Below are 17,926 nucleotides of genomic sequence, written 5' to 3'. Positions count from 1 at the left end.
ATGATAGATTTCTGAAAATGCACACACACACACACAAACGTTGGTATTTGTTTATTTAATTTTTAAATGTTTGTCTAGGTATGATAATTTTAATTGTATAGAAGGGATTGGACATCAACTGTATTGACACGGTTTAATAATCAAACCACACTGAAAAATGGCAATTCCTTTATTATTTCAGACAAATGACAAACTCTACAAATGTGCCTGGTTGAAGAACTTCAGAGAAAATTTGAGTAAAAAAATAAAGATAAGAAAAATAAAACAAAGAAAGGGAGAGTGAGAATTACCATCCTGCTCGGACACAAATATAGTCTAAAACTTCAAATCCACTTGTGTTTTCTTCTCTTATTAAAAAGAAAAACACATACGATGATTGCGAGCCTTCTTTTAGGATGGCAGACCTACAAAAAATTCCAGAGGTAGAGTACTTTTTTTCTTTCTTTTTTTTTTTAAACACTAGATTTTAAAAACCCAGCAACAGACGGGAGAAAAGACATACAAAAAAAAGTACTGCAAGCCTTCAGTACCTGGTGAAAATATCTGTATTTCTGAGGAAAACATCACACGAATGAAACAGAGTGTAAAGGATATATTCATATGTCCATAGTAATCATTGGATATTTACATTTTATTTTCTATCAAATGCAGTTAGAACACTCAGAGGAGTAAAAAAAAACAAACAAAAAAAAAAACACGGCGGTGGGTTTGCGGGGGGTGAATGCGTACATTCTGGATCAAGCTTTTGGAATAGTGGAACATTTTCCTTACCCATAAAACCTTCACTCCAAAAGGGAAAATACAACAACGACGTCCTGTTGAAAAGCAGCTATCTGCTCATCCAAGATTTCTGAGAAGCGATAGTTGGCCCGTATAAAATTAATATAAAAACAACCAAAAGAAAGAACAATCCCACAAAATCCACAATCAAGGACAACCGGAGGGCTCGGGCTCGTATGACTCTATGAGGGATTCCTACAAAGGTGGCAGACAGGGAAGTGTCAGGCCATCACGCGGTGACGAGGACTTGAGCTGCAGTTGGATGGATATCCTGAGAAGGGCTGGTTAGTTCTGGCGTCCCAAGAGGTGTAGAGCGCTGAAGAACAGAGAGATCAGTCAGTCAGCAACATAACGCTTCAGTCCACTGTGTTGTGATCACTCCATCTGTAACATACCTGTTCTGTAACAGGTACTGAGCATTCTGGATCTGGTCTTGGGTTCCTGTGATGGTGATGATGCGGTCCTCTGAACCCTGCAGGGGCTCGTCGATTTTGATAGACGCTCCAGACTCGTGGCGAATCTGCTTGATCCTCTGACCCCCTTTACCGATGATCGATCCGGCCAGCTGAGAATCACAGCAGTAGGAGTTAAATACACGTTTCATGTGTAAATCGTATCGTTTCAGGAGGGATTTACTCACATCTTTAGGAATAGTCACTTGTGTGGTGATCACAGGCCCTTCACTGTAACTACTCCTTCCACCTGAGCATAAGGAGAGAGTGAAATGTATCATAATGGGAGATTTATGAATGAGTGTATATGTATATAAGGCCTCAATGGCCTGGGACACACCAAGCCCATGGTTGGCCAAGTTTTTTCTTCAGTGCTCTAGTCCAGTGGTTCTCAATTCCAGTCCTCGGGACCCGCTGCTCTGCACATTTTGTATGTCTCCCTTATTTAACACACCTGAACCAGATCATCAGCTCATTAGGAGAGACTCCATGAACTGAACTGAGTGTGTCAGATAATAGAGACATACAAAATGTGCAGAGCAAGGGGTCCCGAGGACTGGAATTGAGAACCACTGCTCTAGTCGGACACCGCTGGTGGTGTAACGCCCAATTCTGCAAGTCAAATCAGCGGCAGAGCTTGTAGGTGAGAGCGATCACTCTGATTGGCTGTTCAGCTTAGCAAATTAGCAAACAAGAAAAATAAATAAATAAATGGAACTGACAAAAGCAAACAAACGACGGAGTAAAGAGGGAACTCTCCAGACACTTGCCATTCTATCTCATTTGAACAGTGGATTATTTTAATAATAACAACAACATGTCTGTAGTGAGTGATACTGGTGTAAACTGGTAAATTGCTGCTTGCTTTGTATTTCCACAGTTCTGGCTCTTCCAGTTTCCCTTTTTCGAATAGACTACTTCCAGAAGCTGGTATGAGAGAGTCGTGTGCTCTCACGCAGGGGCGTATTCTGTGCAGTGTTCAAGCGCAACTTTTTTGCCCTGACGCCAGTCGGCTTTCATCAGCGCTAGTTGTTTGCCATGGGTTTGGTGTGTCCGTCTTATTATAACAGGGTGCCGTACTTACCAGACTGATAGGAGGAATCCCAAGATGAATTATTGTCTGATTTGAGAGAAACAAAAAAAGAAAGAGTAAATAATCTTTAATGCACAGCAGTGGTTCCCAGCCTTTCCCAACTCACGGCAGGAATTTAGACGGAAATGAAAAACCTTGTTGTGTTTTGAACGGTTAGTGGATTCTGACTAACTTAAACACCTCTGATTGGCCATTGCGTTCCAGAAATTAAACACTGCTCAGCACTGCAAAAATGTACTGCACTGTATGTCGGGCTAAAGAGAAAAATGTTTCAAACGGAGATCAGGCTTGACTTGAAGCCTATTCCGGTAAAATAATGTGTAAAGTAAAACTAAAATAAGCTAAATAATGTAAATCTTAATTCCTGCCTGTTCTCCGCTCTCACACACGTGAAGACTAGCGCTAGGTTCAGCTATATTTTTTGTATTTTTGATGTCAGGCGTTGCTGCAGATTTATCCTTACTTGTAGACGGAGAAACTTCTGCGTTTGTCCTTTTCAGCGACCCTGTTGATAACCATTTATCCATGTTTAAAACTGTAGAAGCCTACAGTAACTATATGCAGCAAAATTATGGTAGATAAGCTGGTGGTTTATTCTTAACCAAACAGTGAGCTTAAATATTGAACACACAGTGAAAATTTTATGTTTGGTTTTGTTATTTCATTTTATATTGAATCATTATATTTAATTAGACATTTTTACATACATTAAAAAAATAGAACTTGCGTTCACTCGCAAAACTTTTGTGATGGAAATATGTCGTGGGAGAAAAATATATATTTCAGTGAATGCAGAGTTTCAAAGGGGAATTCAAGTTTCTCAACGGAAAAACTAGCATCATACTTTAGTAAGAGAATGCTTTTTTTTTTTTTTTTGGGTGAGAGAAAGGAAAAGCATTGAAATATAATTTTCCCCCATCAAGTGAAGTCCCCTTATTTTTGAATAACTATTTTAGATAAACCCACCCCTAAACAGCATGCAACATGTACAATTGTGGTTAGTTGCTTCACACAGTCAGATATCTGTCTAAGTGTGCAGTACTCAGCCAGAATAAGTTAGTCAGATAGTTTATAAAACATTTCAAAGACTTTGGTGAGACTGAAAGGTGACAAAGGGTGAACAATGTTCCTCAAGAAAAAATATATATATATACATTTCAAATGCAAAGAAATATTTAAAGAAAAACTTACCATATCCATCATTCTGTAAAGCAAGAGAGACCAGAACAGAAGGGTGAGAATCAAAAACCCAATGACTTGTTAATTAACTAGTTTAAAAAAACTATTTCCAAGGCACCTAGCTACTCAAACATCATCTGTCACCAGGTAACAGCTGCTATAAGATGCTATTGTTAAGGAAAATTAAAGTCAGCATGAAACAGAAATGTGTGATGTACATAAGATATGTTTATGTATTTTGGCGTCTCAAAAGACAAAAGTAGTCTAGGGCAGTATTTGATTTTGTCAATCTGGAATTTATTGGATCAGTGTAGTTTACTAATTGTTAGTTTACTAAGTCTGACCGAAAAATTCTCATCTCATCTGTCCATTTGACAAACTTATTGAAGAGATGTGGCAGCAAGCAGGTGGGCATGTTAATGTTAATGGGCATGGCAATTTTTTCTAATTAAAATGATGTGTACATATTTTAATTTACTTTTAGTAATAATAATATAATCATTTTTTTTAAAGGGGAAGGGGGTGGGGGGTGAGAATTGGCCATATTTCATTGTGACTAATTGGCATGGCCTGTGGTTTTTAAAATGTAGATTGAGTCATTTCTTGAAACTGAACTAAATAATAAATTGCAAAAAGACTGACCATGCTGCCTCCATAACGATCACTGCGTCCTCGTCTTTCTCCACTGGAGAAAAAAAAGAGAAAATCGACAAATATGGCATACAATGATTAACTGCTACACAACACAAGAAAGCATTATAGCTGATAACGAGGGAAATCTTGAACAGCACTGATCCAACTGAAGAACTTACTGCCGTCTTTCTTCCATGTGGCCACGCTGGGAACTGTAGGAGTACTGGTCATCGCTGTAAAGTTAGAAACACAGCATTCAAACACTTATCCAGCAAGAAGATAAATCAATACTTGACGATAAACCAAAATTAAAACTCTAGGCAAAAACCAAACAAACATTCTAACGTTCTTTTAGACCCTATTTATGTTAAAGCTGGAATACACTACACAACTATACATTTACAGTTATTGAAAAACTGGACATCACACAAAACAACTGAGGATTACAAACTAACAGACTTTCACGTCAAAGTTGTTAAAACTTTGAACTAGTCGTTCCGAACATAACACGAATGTTCTATAATCGGCTCAAAATATCAAAGATGTGTGATATCCTATGACACTCTGTGCGCAGCATACACTACGCGTTTTTCTGTGAAGTCTGTCAACGCCGACTGCCCAAAATCTGCAGACTGGCTCTGACTTTCAGCAACTAGCGTTGACTTGTCCAGACTGCAAATAAGGGGAAAATCAAGGCAAAAGGCATGTAGTGTATTCCAGTCTTTACATTTCAACGGAATAAATATATAGATCGATTGCAGTGACTCACCCTCTCCTGTGGTGTGGGGGTCCCATGGGCATGTTTCGTGGGGGACGACCCCCTCCTCTTCCCCCTCTTTGGGGTGGAGGGGGGCCCCTGCGTGGACTCATGTCATCATAGTCTCTCCTGTTCTGCATGTGGTGGCCACCACGACCTCCACTGGGGGGCATTCGATCAAAGCCTCCTCCGCTGCCACGGCCCCGAGAAGAGAAGCCTCCCATTGGCCGACGGCCCCGCTCTTCATACATCGTACTGAAGCCACCATAGTCGTAGGTCTCATCGTAAAAGTTAGGGTCATACTGCTGAGCTCTACCTTTAATGGGAGCCTGGAGAGAGAGAGAGGTAATGAGAAACATGTCTAACAACACCGTGACAAACAGCACTGTCAAATGATGTGTCAATCTGACCTCCACAATGAGCTCCAGCATGGTCCTAATGCACTGCACCACCCGCTCTGCTTTGCCCCCCACTAGCACCACACGGTCAGTGGACTGAGGACAGCACTCCTGAAAGAGCTTGATGGTGGTCTGGGTGCTCTAAAACAGAAGTTTTTTGATCAGCGCTTTAAAATTCAGATTTTAGAGTTAAAATTCTCATCTTAGTGTCTTACTTCACGAAGTTCCTTGATCTTGGCACCCTTCACGCCGATGATGCTTCCAGCTAGACTCTGATGGATGAGCAGCCTCAGCTCACAGTCAAAGTCCACCCCCTTATGATGTTGATACTGCTCCAACCAATCAGAGAATCAGAGGTGCCATTTAAGTATACAGTAACAGTATATCAGTGAATTAGGGCTGGGTATTGACACAAATTTCACAATTCGATTCGATTCAATATTGATTATTTTGGATATCAGGTACAATACATGGCAAATTTTCTCAAGGAAAACAAATCTCTTAACTAATGCTGTAAACTATGGGAGTCAGTTGTAGCCTATAGGCTTCATTAGCCTACTATAATATTGAAGGTAAAAATTAACTGATTTGTATACAAACACTTAAATTACACTTATTTATTTTTATAATAATAAAGTTATATGAAAAATAAACATTTAAATGGTGGCTGTCATAAAAACTTGCCAGATTTATGCAAAACATGCATTAAATATTGTAGAACATTAAATTATAATGAATAGGTAATATGGTGCATATTTAGCAAAATGCTCCTCTGTAGAGTAATTTTTCTAATTGACGAACGAGTTTATGATCACTGGATATGGTTTTTCTGAGGTAAATGTGACATTACATGACATTGTTCACAAGCTGTTTTACTGACGTCTTTCCACGGTTGAAACACTGATTAAGCGATTACATGTAACATGATACGGGTTGTACTCTATCTTTTAACACACTATCAGATCCTCATTCATGTTTATTAAGGCGGTAGCACTGCTGCTTCTCTTGAGCTGAGCTGCGCCAGAGCGATCTCACACCACAGCGCAAGAACTGTATTTATGTTTTTGAGTTTCGTAAGAAACTGGACGTAATTTGAAATCTGAGACTTTGTTTCATATCAATAGCAACAAAGCACAAAGATTACTGCGATTTATTGGATGGGATGCACTACAATGTTCCGTTCATTCATCTGAAACTGAAAACAGGATGACTAATCGATTCTTGGGATTTAAGAATCGAGATCGGTTCGTAAAAATGAGAATCGATTAAAATCGAGAAATCTATATTTTCTCATCCAGTGGTGGCTGATATAAACGACAATATTTGTTAATATACTTTGGTAAAAAAAACAAAACATGTATATATGGGTGTAAATCTGACAGTTCATCACGATATGATATTATATTGATTCTCATAGCCAGCGGTACGATATTTGCTGATACCTCAAATTCTGTGAAACGATTATGATTCGGGGGTATATCGATTGATATATTTATATTATGATATTACATGCCTATTTTACACAACCAGTTGCATTTGTATTAACTTACAAATGCAACCAAAATATGTAACATGAACCTTTATCTAAAAATTGCACATCCAATAATAGGAAGAAAATCAAGTCACACATGAGATCAGTAATGATGAAAGCTTATGACAAGTCATTCAGGCTTCTGTGCTATTTTTTTTCTTTTTTCTTTTGGCTGCTAGTACATCACAGTCTGGGGCACATGCAGGGCTCAAAAATAAATGTGTATAAATCACCCCTACTCCCATCTCATATGAATTGTGAAAAGAAAAAGAAAAACCCGAAAAAAACACTCACCTCTTCTAGAGTAGGTATGATCTTCAGCAATATCTCAGCTACCGTGGGAATATCAGCACTGACGCTTAGGATTCTGTTAATGTAATGAATTGCATTCCACGAGAAGAGAGAAGAGAGCGTATATTAGAGACACAAACAGCCTGAGGAAAACGGTCAGTTCTTTTTTTAGCACATTTAAATGTGAGGGGGAACAGACCCCAAAGAGAGTCATAGAGTCATGCACTCCTTTGTCAAAGGGGAGTGGAGAACACAGGAAAACAAAGAAAAACAAACTGAAGCTCCTTCCCGTTGCTGAAACGTGAAGATACAGGGAAGGTCAGATATGAAAAGGATAGAGGGGTGAAAAAGTGCAGAGAGAATGAATGAAGCAGGTCCCAAAAAATCCAGTAGAGAAGGGAGAGAGAGAAATAGCAGATAGATAAGGGGGGGGGGGGGGGGGTGTCAAAGTCAAATGCCACAGTACAACAATGCAACAGACAAAAGGGGGAAATATATTTTGCACTGCCCCTTCACCATAAATAACTAAATTCAGCCTTGTTTTAGCAAGAAACCTTTAAAATAAACTGTGGAAGAAGGACATTTCCCAGTCGGAGAGGGAAACAGGGTGGGAAAGGGCTTCCTTACATGACAGAAAAGGCATTTGAACATAGCACAACAGCATTTTAAATTCATATTGATCGTCATGGCAGCATCATACTCATGTTTCATGGCAGAAAGGGAGCAGTTTGTACATTAAGGATGTTAAAACAGTTCTGATATTGGCAGTAACAGAGCTGATATGACTTGGAGGTTGGAGTATCTGAGTGGCACGTACCGCTCGGGCCCACTGCTGTCTGGGACTGACACAGTGGCATTGTACTGCAGGGGGCGGGGCCAAGTACCCAGAGCAATCAAGCACACGGATGTCAATCAAGTAAGCCGCCCAATAGGAAGGGCGCGATTATGGGTGTGGCCAACCAGGGAGTCAGGAGGTCAGGCGGCAACGCAGGTGGGCGGTACGAGTCGATCCGGAATATGGGAATTGGCCAAAAATGAACAGAAAAATAAAAACAAAAAACAAGGAAAAGGGGAGAGGGAGTGGAAGAGGAATACATTTTTTAATTGGAAACACTTTCAGTGTGACTTTCAATTCTCATAATGTTGGAGGAGAATGGAGAACAGGAGAGGAACAGATTATGAGAATATGTACTAGGCCAAATACTATTTTAGCCAGTATCAAAGATATACTCTTCAATTAACTAAAGAGTACAGTAGAATGTGGGGTGTTTATAACACAGCACTGTTTCTGTAACACAAACTGCCTTGGTTCCACAAAATCTATCTTTTTTTTTCTTGGATGATGAGTTTAAAGTGTTGTTGCTTTTTATACATACTAGCATTAGCATATTAAAACCCAGTTCTACAGACATCTGAGCTCCATCTACCACAGTTTGTGTGTGTGTGTGTGTGTGTGTGGAAAGAGTGAGAATGTGCAAACTAAACAAACGAGTACTCACATCGGTGCGCAGAGCTTTAATATTCTTCCCACCCTTTCCGATCACCGCTCCGGCATTCTGCAGGGAAGATCCAATCAGCATTGAGGTACAAGAGAAGAAACGAAACTCAGAAGTGACGGGAAACTCAGGGACTTACTTTGCTCTGTAGCAGAATTCTGAGCTCCACCATGTCGTCAGAGTTTCGTGATCGCTTATGGGGCATGTCCTCCTCGGTATCCTCAGCAGAACGCTTACCTGAAATGGCATTCGCAACACGTACATTTATCACATAAAAGGAACTAGCAACAGATCTTTTCTTCTGTATGTTGACATATATTAGAGCAGTGTTTCCCAACCCTGTTCCTGAAGGCACACCAACACTGCACATTTTGGATGTCCCTCTTATCTGACCCATATATTTCTGGTCTTGGAATCTCTGCTATTGAGCTGATGGGTTGAATCAGGTGTGTTTGATAATGTGTAGTGTTGGTGTGCCTCCAGGAACAGGATTAAGAAACACTGCATTAGAGTGTAACATTATCAAAAAAGAAAAATGTTGGTTGGGGGAATGTAGGGTATGCGCATTGGTTGTTAATTGGATCTTGAGATGTGGGCTTGGCACTCAATAAGGGCTTTCGAAACCGGGTAGTTCTAGGAACTTAAGCCGTGTTTCCACCGCTAGTATTTCTTTGCAAAAAGAAAGAAAGCTCGAATAAAATAAGTCATTCACATTATAGGCTAATTAACTCTACGCACTGTCATGTCAGGGTGACGACTAGGACGAGCCTGTTCTGAAGACTCCCGTTCATTTTGACTGCATGGGAAGAGAGTGCGTCTTTTTCAGGCAGACAGTGCAATTCATTTTATACCAGCAGGCCTAACAATCATTTGATTGGTTCAACCGCCACCCGCCCGAATTTAATAAAAATATATTTTTTCGTCACGTCATCCGCCCGATTGTAAACGCCAACCGCGCATCTCTACCATGTGGTTGATGCCCAATGGTGCAGAAATACATAATCATGTTTCGCTTGGTCTCCGCAAAGTTGCATTGGATTTTCTCCTTAGCCAAAAGGTATAGAGGTCCATCTATCACTGTTTTTCTTGTTAGTAGAGTTCGTTCGTGGAGTAAATAAATAGGCTATAAACTGTGTACACATTTTGTTTTTGTTAAATGGTGGGTGCTGGTGTTGCGCATGCGTTCGGCCCATCGGCGTACACTTACGTCACTGGTAGTTCTTATTGTGCTGGGTTAGACCCTACTCTGAAGTAGGAGCTAATTTAGTTCCCCCAGAAGGAGTTCCTAGAACTAAAATCGCTCCCAGTTCCTGCGGTGCGAACACGCCAAAAAGCGAGTATTTCCGCCATTAGTTCTAGGAACATTGAAAAGGTTCCTCCGTTGCGAAAGCCCCTAATAGTGCAGGCCAGAGGTCTTCAACCCTGCTCCTAAAGGCCCACTGCCCTGCAAAGTTTATATTCAACCTGCTTCAGCTTGTGATTTTCAAGCAACCCTGAAGACCTTGATTAGCTGGTTGAGCCTGGTTCAGGTGTTTGATTAGGGTTGGAGCGAAACTCTACAGGACAGTGGGCCTCCAGGAGCAGGGTTAAAGACCTATGGTAAAGGCAGATGAACGCGAATTTGCAGGTTTAAGTGGACTAAATGACTGGAGAATTTGGCATTTGATCCAGTTAAGACACTTTGATTAATTTACGAGATCAAAACAATGTTTTAAAAATTAAACCTATACATGGATGAACCGTTTATAATAACAGGGGTGCAAACACATGTATGGTCAAAAAAGAGAGAGGTAATCGAAGCCCTGGTCCCGCGGCAAATATCCAGATACTACATTGCCACCATCCCCAACCCACCCCTATAGGCACATAGAGTCAAATGAAATTTAGAAAAACTATCTTGCACTTCTTCTTGCTTTACTGCTACTTCCTGAAAACAATTTCACCTGATGATTTGAATAGCTCTTTTTGTAAAGAATGAATAATTCTAGGATGATTGGGGTAATTGTATAGGGTAGGTCTAGTGCATCTGCATAGAAACTAATAAACAAAATACAAATATAAATACAATAAAACAAATACACGAGAAATAAAGCAGTACTTTATGTTTTTCAGGTAAATTAACTGTATTAAGTATTAACTTTTGACAAAACGTGGTTTTTCTCTTTCTCTTTTTGTTTGATTAACTTTGGTGACACAAACAGCTGCAGGTATATTGGGTGCTGTCCCTTTAAGACGAATGCACGTATCTAATACCGGTAATGACACGCATCCAGGGGCGTAGAATTTAGTAGGGACGCTAGGACGTGTCCCTAACAATATCCAGTGGCAGTGACACTGATATATGCCTAGCAATAATTTCGATCAAAACTTAAAATATATTTATATATTGATGTCCCCGTCCCCACCAATTTCAAAATCAAACCTACGCCACTGCACGCATCCGTTTTATTTTGACTGCGTTTACGGGGAAACTCGTTGAGACGGACACTGGCTTATTTTTTCGTGCACATGTCTGTTCAAACACAAATAGATAAGAAAGAAAAGGGAATTCGGTGTTCACGAACTTCACGTGCTGTCTGTGACTGAGTGGCTCTGTGCGCCGACAGACCATCTATGTTAAACATAATATATATAGCCTGATACAGCAAAGACAACGTCGGCAGTATTGATGGCAAAATAGGCTACAGAATATTTCGTTCTGTAGGCCTAATTGACAGGGGCAATATTTGAAAATCAATAATTAGGCCTATTTTTTAAATTACAATTATATATGCATTTGTCAAAACCGAGAGACTTTCAAGCATCAAAATGTAATTTATTAATATGTATTTGCGCCTTCTATTTTGTCTGAAAACTTCCAACACTCTTGCGTGTCGCGTGAAAAATAGGCGTCGGTTGCAGTTCTATTTCTAGCACGCGGTTTCGGCGCGGCTCGAGAAGTGTGTGTGTCACGCAGGCATTGTGCTCTAACACAAGCTCTAACCAGTTAACATGAGAGCCGACATAAAAACGGACACTCCACGCCACGCAGAGAGAAATGTGATGCAGTGGTAGATGTGATTCAGTGAGACAGAAACACTAGTGGTTCACGCTTGCGCACATACTGCTGGTTTGGCGCGCAGTGTTCTGATTCGCTTATTTCCTATTTACTTGTTGGTGGACGCAATCCAGAATTACTGTTGGTTAAATTATAATCAGACCCTCTTAAACCACCCCCCCCTCCTTAAAAAAAAACTCTTCGGATCTGCATGATTCACACAAGTCACCCAAACTGACGTGAAAAAAGCGGGAGGCGCCGAAAAGCGCGCTGTTTGCACCCCTGTAATAAGCATTTAGAACATATAATATGCATTTAGAAAACAGATAGGGTGAACTTATTCCATGTCGACTTTAGCCTACTGAATGATGTTTGCTATCAAATTCTTCTAAAGGCCTCTAAATTGTCAACATGATAAAAAAAAATGTCCTGAAGACCTGTTGTACAGTACTACATGCCTTCTGTTGTCTCATCGACAGACTTTTTTTTAAGCAAGTAAAAGGTCTTTTAGTACAATAGTAAAAATGTCCCACTTCAGGTCGTGTCTTTTTGCTGTGAAATTTTTACTGATTTTTATAAAGTAAACAAAGATATATGTTATGCTGTCAGCAATATTTCAAGATGGACACTTAAGGCCCGTTCACACCAAGAACGATAACTATAAAGATAACTATATTAGCGTCCACACCAGTGGACGATATCATTCTGTTTATTCTAAGCGCGTGTTCGTCTGTCACTTTAAACGTTCAAGCATTTATAAATGGCTGATTTTTTAAAATATATTTTGTCTTAAGGTCAAATAAACTACTCCATTACAGAAATTGGATTTTTCTGACTATTACCGTATCAGAAACAATTACCATCCGAATAGGGCTTTAGGCATTGATTCATTCATTCAATATATTGAAAATTGATATTTTACACACACACACACACATATATATATAGACTTAAATAAGACTGTAGCAATAAACTTTTTTCAGAATCTTTAGTAAATTACATGTTATTTTGTTTAGTTGTCTATTCAGAATCCCTATAAAAAATTAAATAAATAAAAAGTGATCCTCAATTTATCCAGAAATGTGAGGTTCTAGAGTGATAATATGAACACAATGATCAGTGGTGGAATCGGTTGCGATGCAATGGGCACCAGGTAAAATCTTGCCTTGGGCAGCAAATTGGTCAGGGATGCCCTGTGTCTGACTTTAAAAGGTTAAACCAGATACTGCACAAGAAAAAGCTTTTTTTTCTTTGAAAAAAAGAGTGCACAATAACAAAATTCAAAATATTGGTTCCATTTTAATTTTACGCTGCTTTAAAAAAAAAAAATATATATATATATATATATATATATATATACATATATATATATATATATACAAAAATAATAATAATCGCTGGGTCTTACCGTTACTCTCATTGTTGCTGTAAGTGTCCTCTTCCTGCGGGTCGTTTTCTGGCTCCATTATCTATCTACAACAAGCGGAGATGAACAGCTCTCTCTTTTCTAGCGGATGCCTAAGGAAAAATACAAATAGTACATGAAAGAAAATGTCATATGACCTAATAGGATGCTAGTCCCAGCTCTTAAACTCTAAACTACTTTTTATAACCATTCAATGAATGATCTCATCAGAATGAACACTTCTCTTTGTCAATGGAGCATGGTTAGCGAAAAACACATTATTTTAAGTGAAATTATAAAGAAAAAAATTGTGTGTGTATGTATATGTATATATATATATATATATATATATATATATATATATATGTGTGTGTGTATGTATGTGTGTGTGTTAGTTAATTTGAAAGGAGAACTGAAACTAAATGTTATAGCAACTATTCTCCAGTATTGAAAAAAAACTGACAAATGATGTACTGCAATATACCTAAAATGAACAAGAAACTATTAAGAACATTAAAAACAAACCTACAACTGGGTTGTGTCTCAAAAAGTATTAGGCTGCCTACCTAGACAGCATTGTGCGCAACACAAGGGCTTATGAACGGCAGAACGCGCCTGTGTTGCTAACGAACTATTCGCCAAATGATTCCTAACGATGTTGTCTAGACATGCAACTTAACTTACAGTGCTTTGAAACACAGGATTACTGTTAAAAGAATTGATTAGCCGCCATCTTCTTGTACGGAATCAGCTGCCTACCAAGCTAATTAACAATAGATAGTTTCAAGGAGCTAACGAGCTAACTTAGCTAACTAACGTTACCATCAAGTATTTTTTCACTAGCAGTACTCGTAGATACTGCGTATCCTGCTGAAAAAAAGAATAAAATAAATAAATACAACGCCAACACTTTCTTCAACGCATGCCAAACTGTGGAAATTACAGTGCAGGAAATAGCTTATTAGGACTGCTAGCTTCCTTTAGCTAACACAGAAGAGGCTAGTTATCTAGCAAGAAAAAAATAATGCAAACTGCGACAATAACCCGTGTGCACGAAAACGTACATCGATAATTTAGAACTGTGAACCTGTTTAACACTATTATATATTGGTTTACTGTGTAAAACCGATAATACAATTATTTTTGTATCAGGAAATGTACCTACCGACCTGTTCCTGTCTTACTCCCCCTTCGTAAAAACAATGACGCACTAAATCTATCTTTCTACGGCGATGTAGCGTGGACCAATGAAAGCACCTCCCTCCACAAAATAAACGCGCTCTGATTGGTCCAAACACCAGCATAACCGAAACTCCAGCAGCGTCACGGACAGTCATTGGTCAACTGAAACGCCAATCATCTATGACCGCGCTTTCATGATTAGCACGACTAGTAAGTCGTAGAAAGTACAGTTGTGTTTTGAAATGATATAAGTCTAATTGTGGTATTTCTTAGTACTTTATGAAATGTCAAAACGTAACTTAGTCGCTGTAAGGGAGTCACAAGAAGATCCGTAGTATAGGCAAAGACGTTATAGGTTATGATCGCAACACATTTATCAGAGCAAAGTGGCGCTCTCACAGTAGACACCATGCAGCCTGCACAGGAATTACTCATTTTCTGGTAAGGTATCTACTTTAACTAAACATAAAAATGTTGTACATAGTATAGTGTAGTGTTATACGGTTTAGTAAGTTGCAAATTATGTGGGTTTTATTTCGAAAAAGTATTTAAAAATAATCATAATTCAGCACACACATCAAAGCTGAATTTTCAGCATCATTACTCAATTCTTCGCTGTCGCATGGTCCTTTAGAAATCATTCTAATATGATGATTTATTATCAATGTTGGAAGCAATTGTGCTGCTTTTTTTTTGTAACCTGTGATACTTTTTTTTTAGGATTCTTTGATGAATAAAAAGGTTTTAAAAAAATCGGCATTTATTTCAAATAGAAATCTTTTGTAACCACATAAAAAAGTTTCAAACGTTTGGGGTCACTATTTTTCTTTTTCTTTTTTTAAAGAAATGTATACTTTTATACAGCAAGGATGTGTTCAATTGATTTTTGATTGATTAAAAAAAAGTGATAGTAAATATTTATATTGTTAGAAAAGATTTCTATTTTGAATCAGTGCTGTTCTTTTTAACTTTTTAATCATCAATGAATCCAAAACAGTTTCCAAGATTGATAATAAATCATCATATTAGAATAATTTATGAAGGATCATGTGAAACTGAAGACTGGAGTAATGATGCTGAAAATTTAGCTTTGCATCACAGAAATAAATTATATTTTAAAGTATACTCAAATAGAAAACCATTCATTTACATTGTAATAATATTTCACAATATTACTGGTTTTTTTTTATATATACATGTTATTAAATAAATGCAGGCTTTGAGCATAATAGACTTCTTTTAAAATGTTTTCAAACCTTTGGAACTATACATCATTATTTTAATGTTTTTTTTTTTTAATCATACAATGACATTTTTAAGATGAAATGTATTATCTAATCATAATTGGATGTGGAAGCCTTAGAATTAAAATGTTTTAATAAATGCGTTAATTTAGTCTAAATCTTTACTACACATTTGCCTCTTTCCATGTTTAAAAGGTAAAGCTGTAGTGTTTGGGACAGTGAGAGGATGTCAGTGGGTGAAGTCCAGGTTACCCAGGCATGGCTGCGCTCCGAATGCCACGTCCAAGTCCCTCATGCCTGGCTGGACGCTTGTGTGAACTGGATAAAGGAGGAGGCGGATAGAGAATCCGTGCCTCAGTCGCAGCTGAATCAGCGTGTCTTGGAGCAATGGCTGCTGACTGACCTGCGGGATCTGGCCCACCCGGTTCTTCCCGAAAGGATTTCGGAGGTGCTGAAGACAGAACTGGACGGCTGTTACTGTGTTCAGATGGACTCTCTACTAGACATCAGCCAGCCCGCCTACACTCAACTACAGCGTATTCGGGGCACCGACCGCTCCAACGATCAAGTCTCGGCTGTTACGCAGGAAACGCAGAGGCCGTGGGAGGCCAAGCCCACGCGTGTGTTGATGTTGCAGCTCACGGATGGAGTGCAAAGTCTGGAGGGTATGGAATACCGGCCCATCCCGGCTCTGAGTACAAACCTGGCTCCCGGCACGAAGCTACAGCTAGTCGGGCCGATCGTCGTACGTCTAGGGGTGTTGCTCTTGAAAGCTGAGAACGTGAAGGTGTTGGGTGGGGAGGTGGAACAGCTTTTGGAGATGTACTCTCAAGGCAGAGTGCTTTGTGGGACACTTGGTTTGCCTGAGGAGAACCATCCACAAGGCGAGGAACCAGATGACCGGGAGCTTCTGGCCGTGGTAGATCATCAGGTAGCCGACAGTGGTTATGACAGCGTGACTTCAGAGGCTTCGTTCAGACCGCCTCACCTTCACTCGCAACCCCGTCCGCAAGCGACGCCCATATCCAGGGAGGACAACTGGGATAACATGGATGAAATCCCAGATGATGACTTCAGAAGTATTCCAGACAATTTTGACGATGTTCCGCAAAACGCCGCTGATGATATGATGGACTACATTCCTGAGGACTTTGATGACATCCCGTTAGAGGAGCTGGACAGTGTGATGAGCCCGATAGATTCGATAGAAGTCTTGCCAAGTACTCGGGAACACTCTGAAATCAAGCAGCCCGACTCAAAGACACCAACCCATCCCAAAACGAAAGAACTTAACCCTTTGAGTTTTCGCTCCAGAACTCCTCACCAAAGCAGACCCTTACCCTTACATCCAGAAGCTCTGGATACATTTGGTGCAAGTTCCTCTACATACACAGGTGGATCTTCTGGTTGCGAACGAGACGCTCCAGTTCCCGTGTACCTCTGCACACTACAGGCAAGCAGTTGGCCGCCCGTCAGTGTTCAGGTTTTCCGACTACAAGCTTTCATTGTCACACTGCTGGGAAATTTGCGCGTCAGTGGCGGTGCGTGGAAACTGGGAGCCACCATATCAGATGGAACCGGGTACTTGGACGTGGATCTGTCTGACGCCATGCTGACCAATCTCACTGGCTTCTTGGGAACAGAGTTCCGAGAACTGCGGAAAGACCCGGCGAGACGCAGCGAGACCGACAGCGGGATCCTGCATTGTCAGAGAGAGCTGGTGGATATGTGCTGTATGATGAGTGTACAGGTGAATCCGACGGGAAGAGGAGTCCTGTTGAGTGCCAGTCCGATCTCGGACAGAGAATGCTCCGAACTACAGAAAAGAGTGAAAGAGAGGAGGAAGTAAGCGCTACTTATTTTCATAACCTGACAGTGTTTGTAGTGATTCAGTCTGTGGTTTCAACGAGATTTGAGTGGAATAAATTGGTTTGGTTCACTCAGTCTCAAGAAAATGGCTTAAATGTGTACCACTTTACATTCCAGAATTCATTGTATTCTTTTTTCGTAAATACTTCTGTTTTGTTCGATTGTTGTGGGTTTTACATTTTAATGTCTTCTGTGATTTTATCAAATTAAAAAATAATAAAGCATTTTCAACATCACTTTTGTTTGTTTTCTGCTATGTGCTTTCTACGGTGTTCTGAGAGGTTTTAACGTGTTTCTTATACTATTCCCCAATAAACCAGATGATTTGAGGTATCGCTATATTAAGTAACAGGGTGCAGGTGTAACTCAGGAAATCTTTCCAACTTTTTAAATAAGATCCTTCCAGAAGATGTTTTAGATTTTTTATTTTATGTAAATGTATAACGTCTTATGTAAGTTTAATCTATTGTATTTTCTATTTTATTTTGGTTGGTTTTATTTTTGTATTTATACATGGTATTAAATGTTTCTACTACCTACCCGGAAATCTTTCCTTCTCATGCAATTTAGAACTCTCGT

At 39.5% G+C, this 17,926-nt stretch overlaps 2 protein-coding genes across 7 annotated transcripts; one reads left to right on the top strand and one right to left on the bottom strand.

Annotated features, from left to right (window-relative positions):
* Nucleotides 1–151: 151 nt before the first annotated feature.
* Nucleotides 152–14,339, bottom strand: hnrnpk (heterogeneous nuclear ribonucleoprotein K). 6 transcript variants are annotated; one of them, XM_084388809.1, is made up of 17 exons: nucleotides 14,218–14,328; nucleotides 13,056–13,165; nucleotides 8,750–8,847; nucleotides 8,614–8,670; nucleotides 7,932–7,975; nucleotides 7,118–7,190; nucleotides 5,508–5,621; nucleotides 5,305–5,433; nucleotides 4,907–5,223; nucleotides 4,317–4,370; nucleotides 4,147–4,189; nucleotides 3,517–3,529; nucleotides 2,789–2,830; nucleotides 2,317–2,352; nucleotides 1,421–1,482; nucleotides 1,176–1,345; nucleotides 152–1,096 (listed from the first exon to the last, which is right to left on the bottom strand). In XM_084388809.1, the coding sequence occupies exons 2-17, from the start codon at nucleotides 13,111–13,113 to the stop codon at nucleotides 1,066–1,068; spliced, it is 1,341 nt and encodes a 446-aa protein (XP_084244935.1). In that variant the 5' UTR covers nucleotides 13,114–13,165; nucleotides 14,218–14,328; the 3' UTR covers nucleotides 152–1,065. The 6 variants fall into 6 exon arrangements, with proteins under 6 accessions (XP_084244935.1, XP_084244933.1, XP_084244934.1 ...); XM_084388807.1 differs by lacking the exons at nucleotides 2,789–2,830; nucleotides 3,517–3,529 and adding an exon at nucleotides 4,717–4,809 and having other exon boundaries at nucleotides 4,143–4,189; nucleotides 14,218–14,339; XM_084388808.1 differs by lacking the exons at nucleotides 2,789–2,830; nucleotides 3,517–3,529 and adding an exon at nucleotides 4,717–4,809 and having other exon boundaries at nucleotides 4,143–4,189; nucleotides 14,222–14,279.
* A 44-nt stretch (nucleotides 14,340–14,383) lies between these two features.
* rmi1 (RMI1, RecQ mediated genome instability 1, homolog) lies at nucleotides 14,384–17,926 on the top strand. Its single transcript, XM_084390119.1, has 2 exons — nucleotides 14,384–14,675; nucleotides 15,674–17,926. The coding sequence occupies exon 2, from the start codon at nucleotides 15,705–15,707 to the stop codon at nucleotides 17,325–17,327; it is 1,623 nt and encodes a 540-aa protein (XP_084246245.1). The 5' UTR covers nucleotides 14,384–14,675; nucleotides 15,674–15,704; the 3' UTR covers nucleotides 17,328–17,926.

The sequence above is a fragment of the Rutilus rutilus genome (assembly GCF_951802725.1).
Source record: "Rutilus rutilus genome assembly, chromosome: 19".
Taxonomy (NCBI): domain Eukaryota; kingdom Metazoa; phylum Chordata; class Actinopteri; order Cypriniformes; family Leuciscidae; genus Rutilus; species Rutilus rutilus.
Note: the sequence above shows the minus strand (reverse complement) of the source record. Positions and strands in the feature narration are given on the sequence as shown.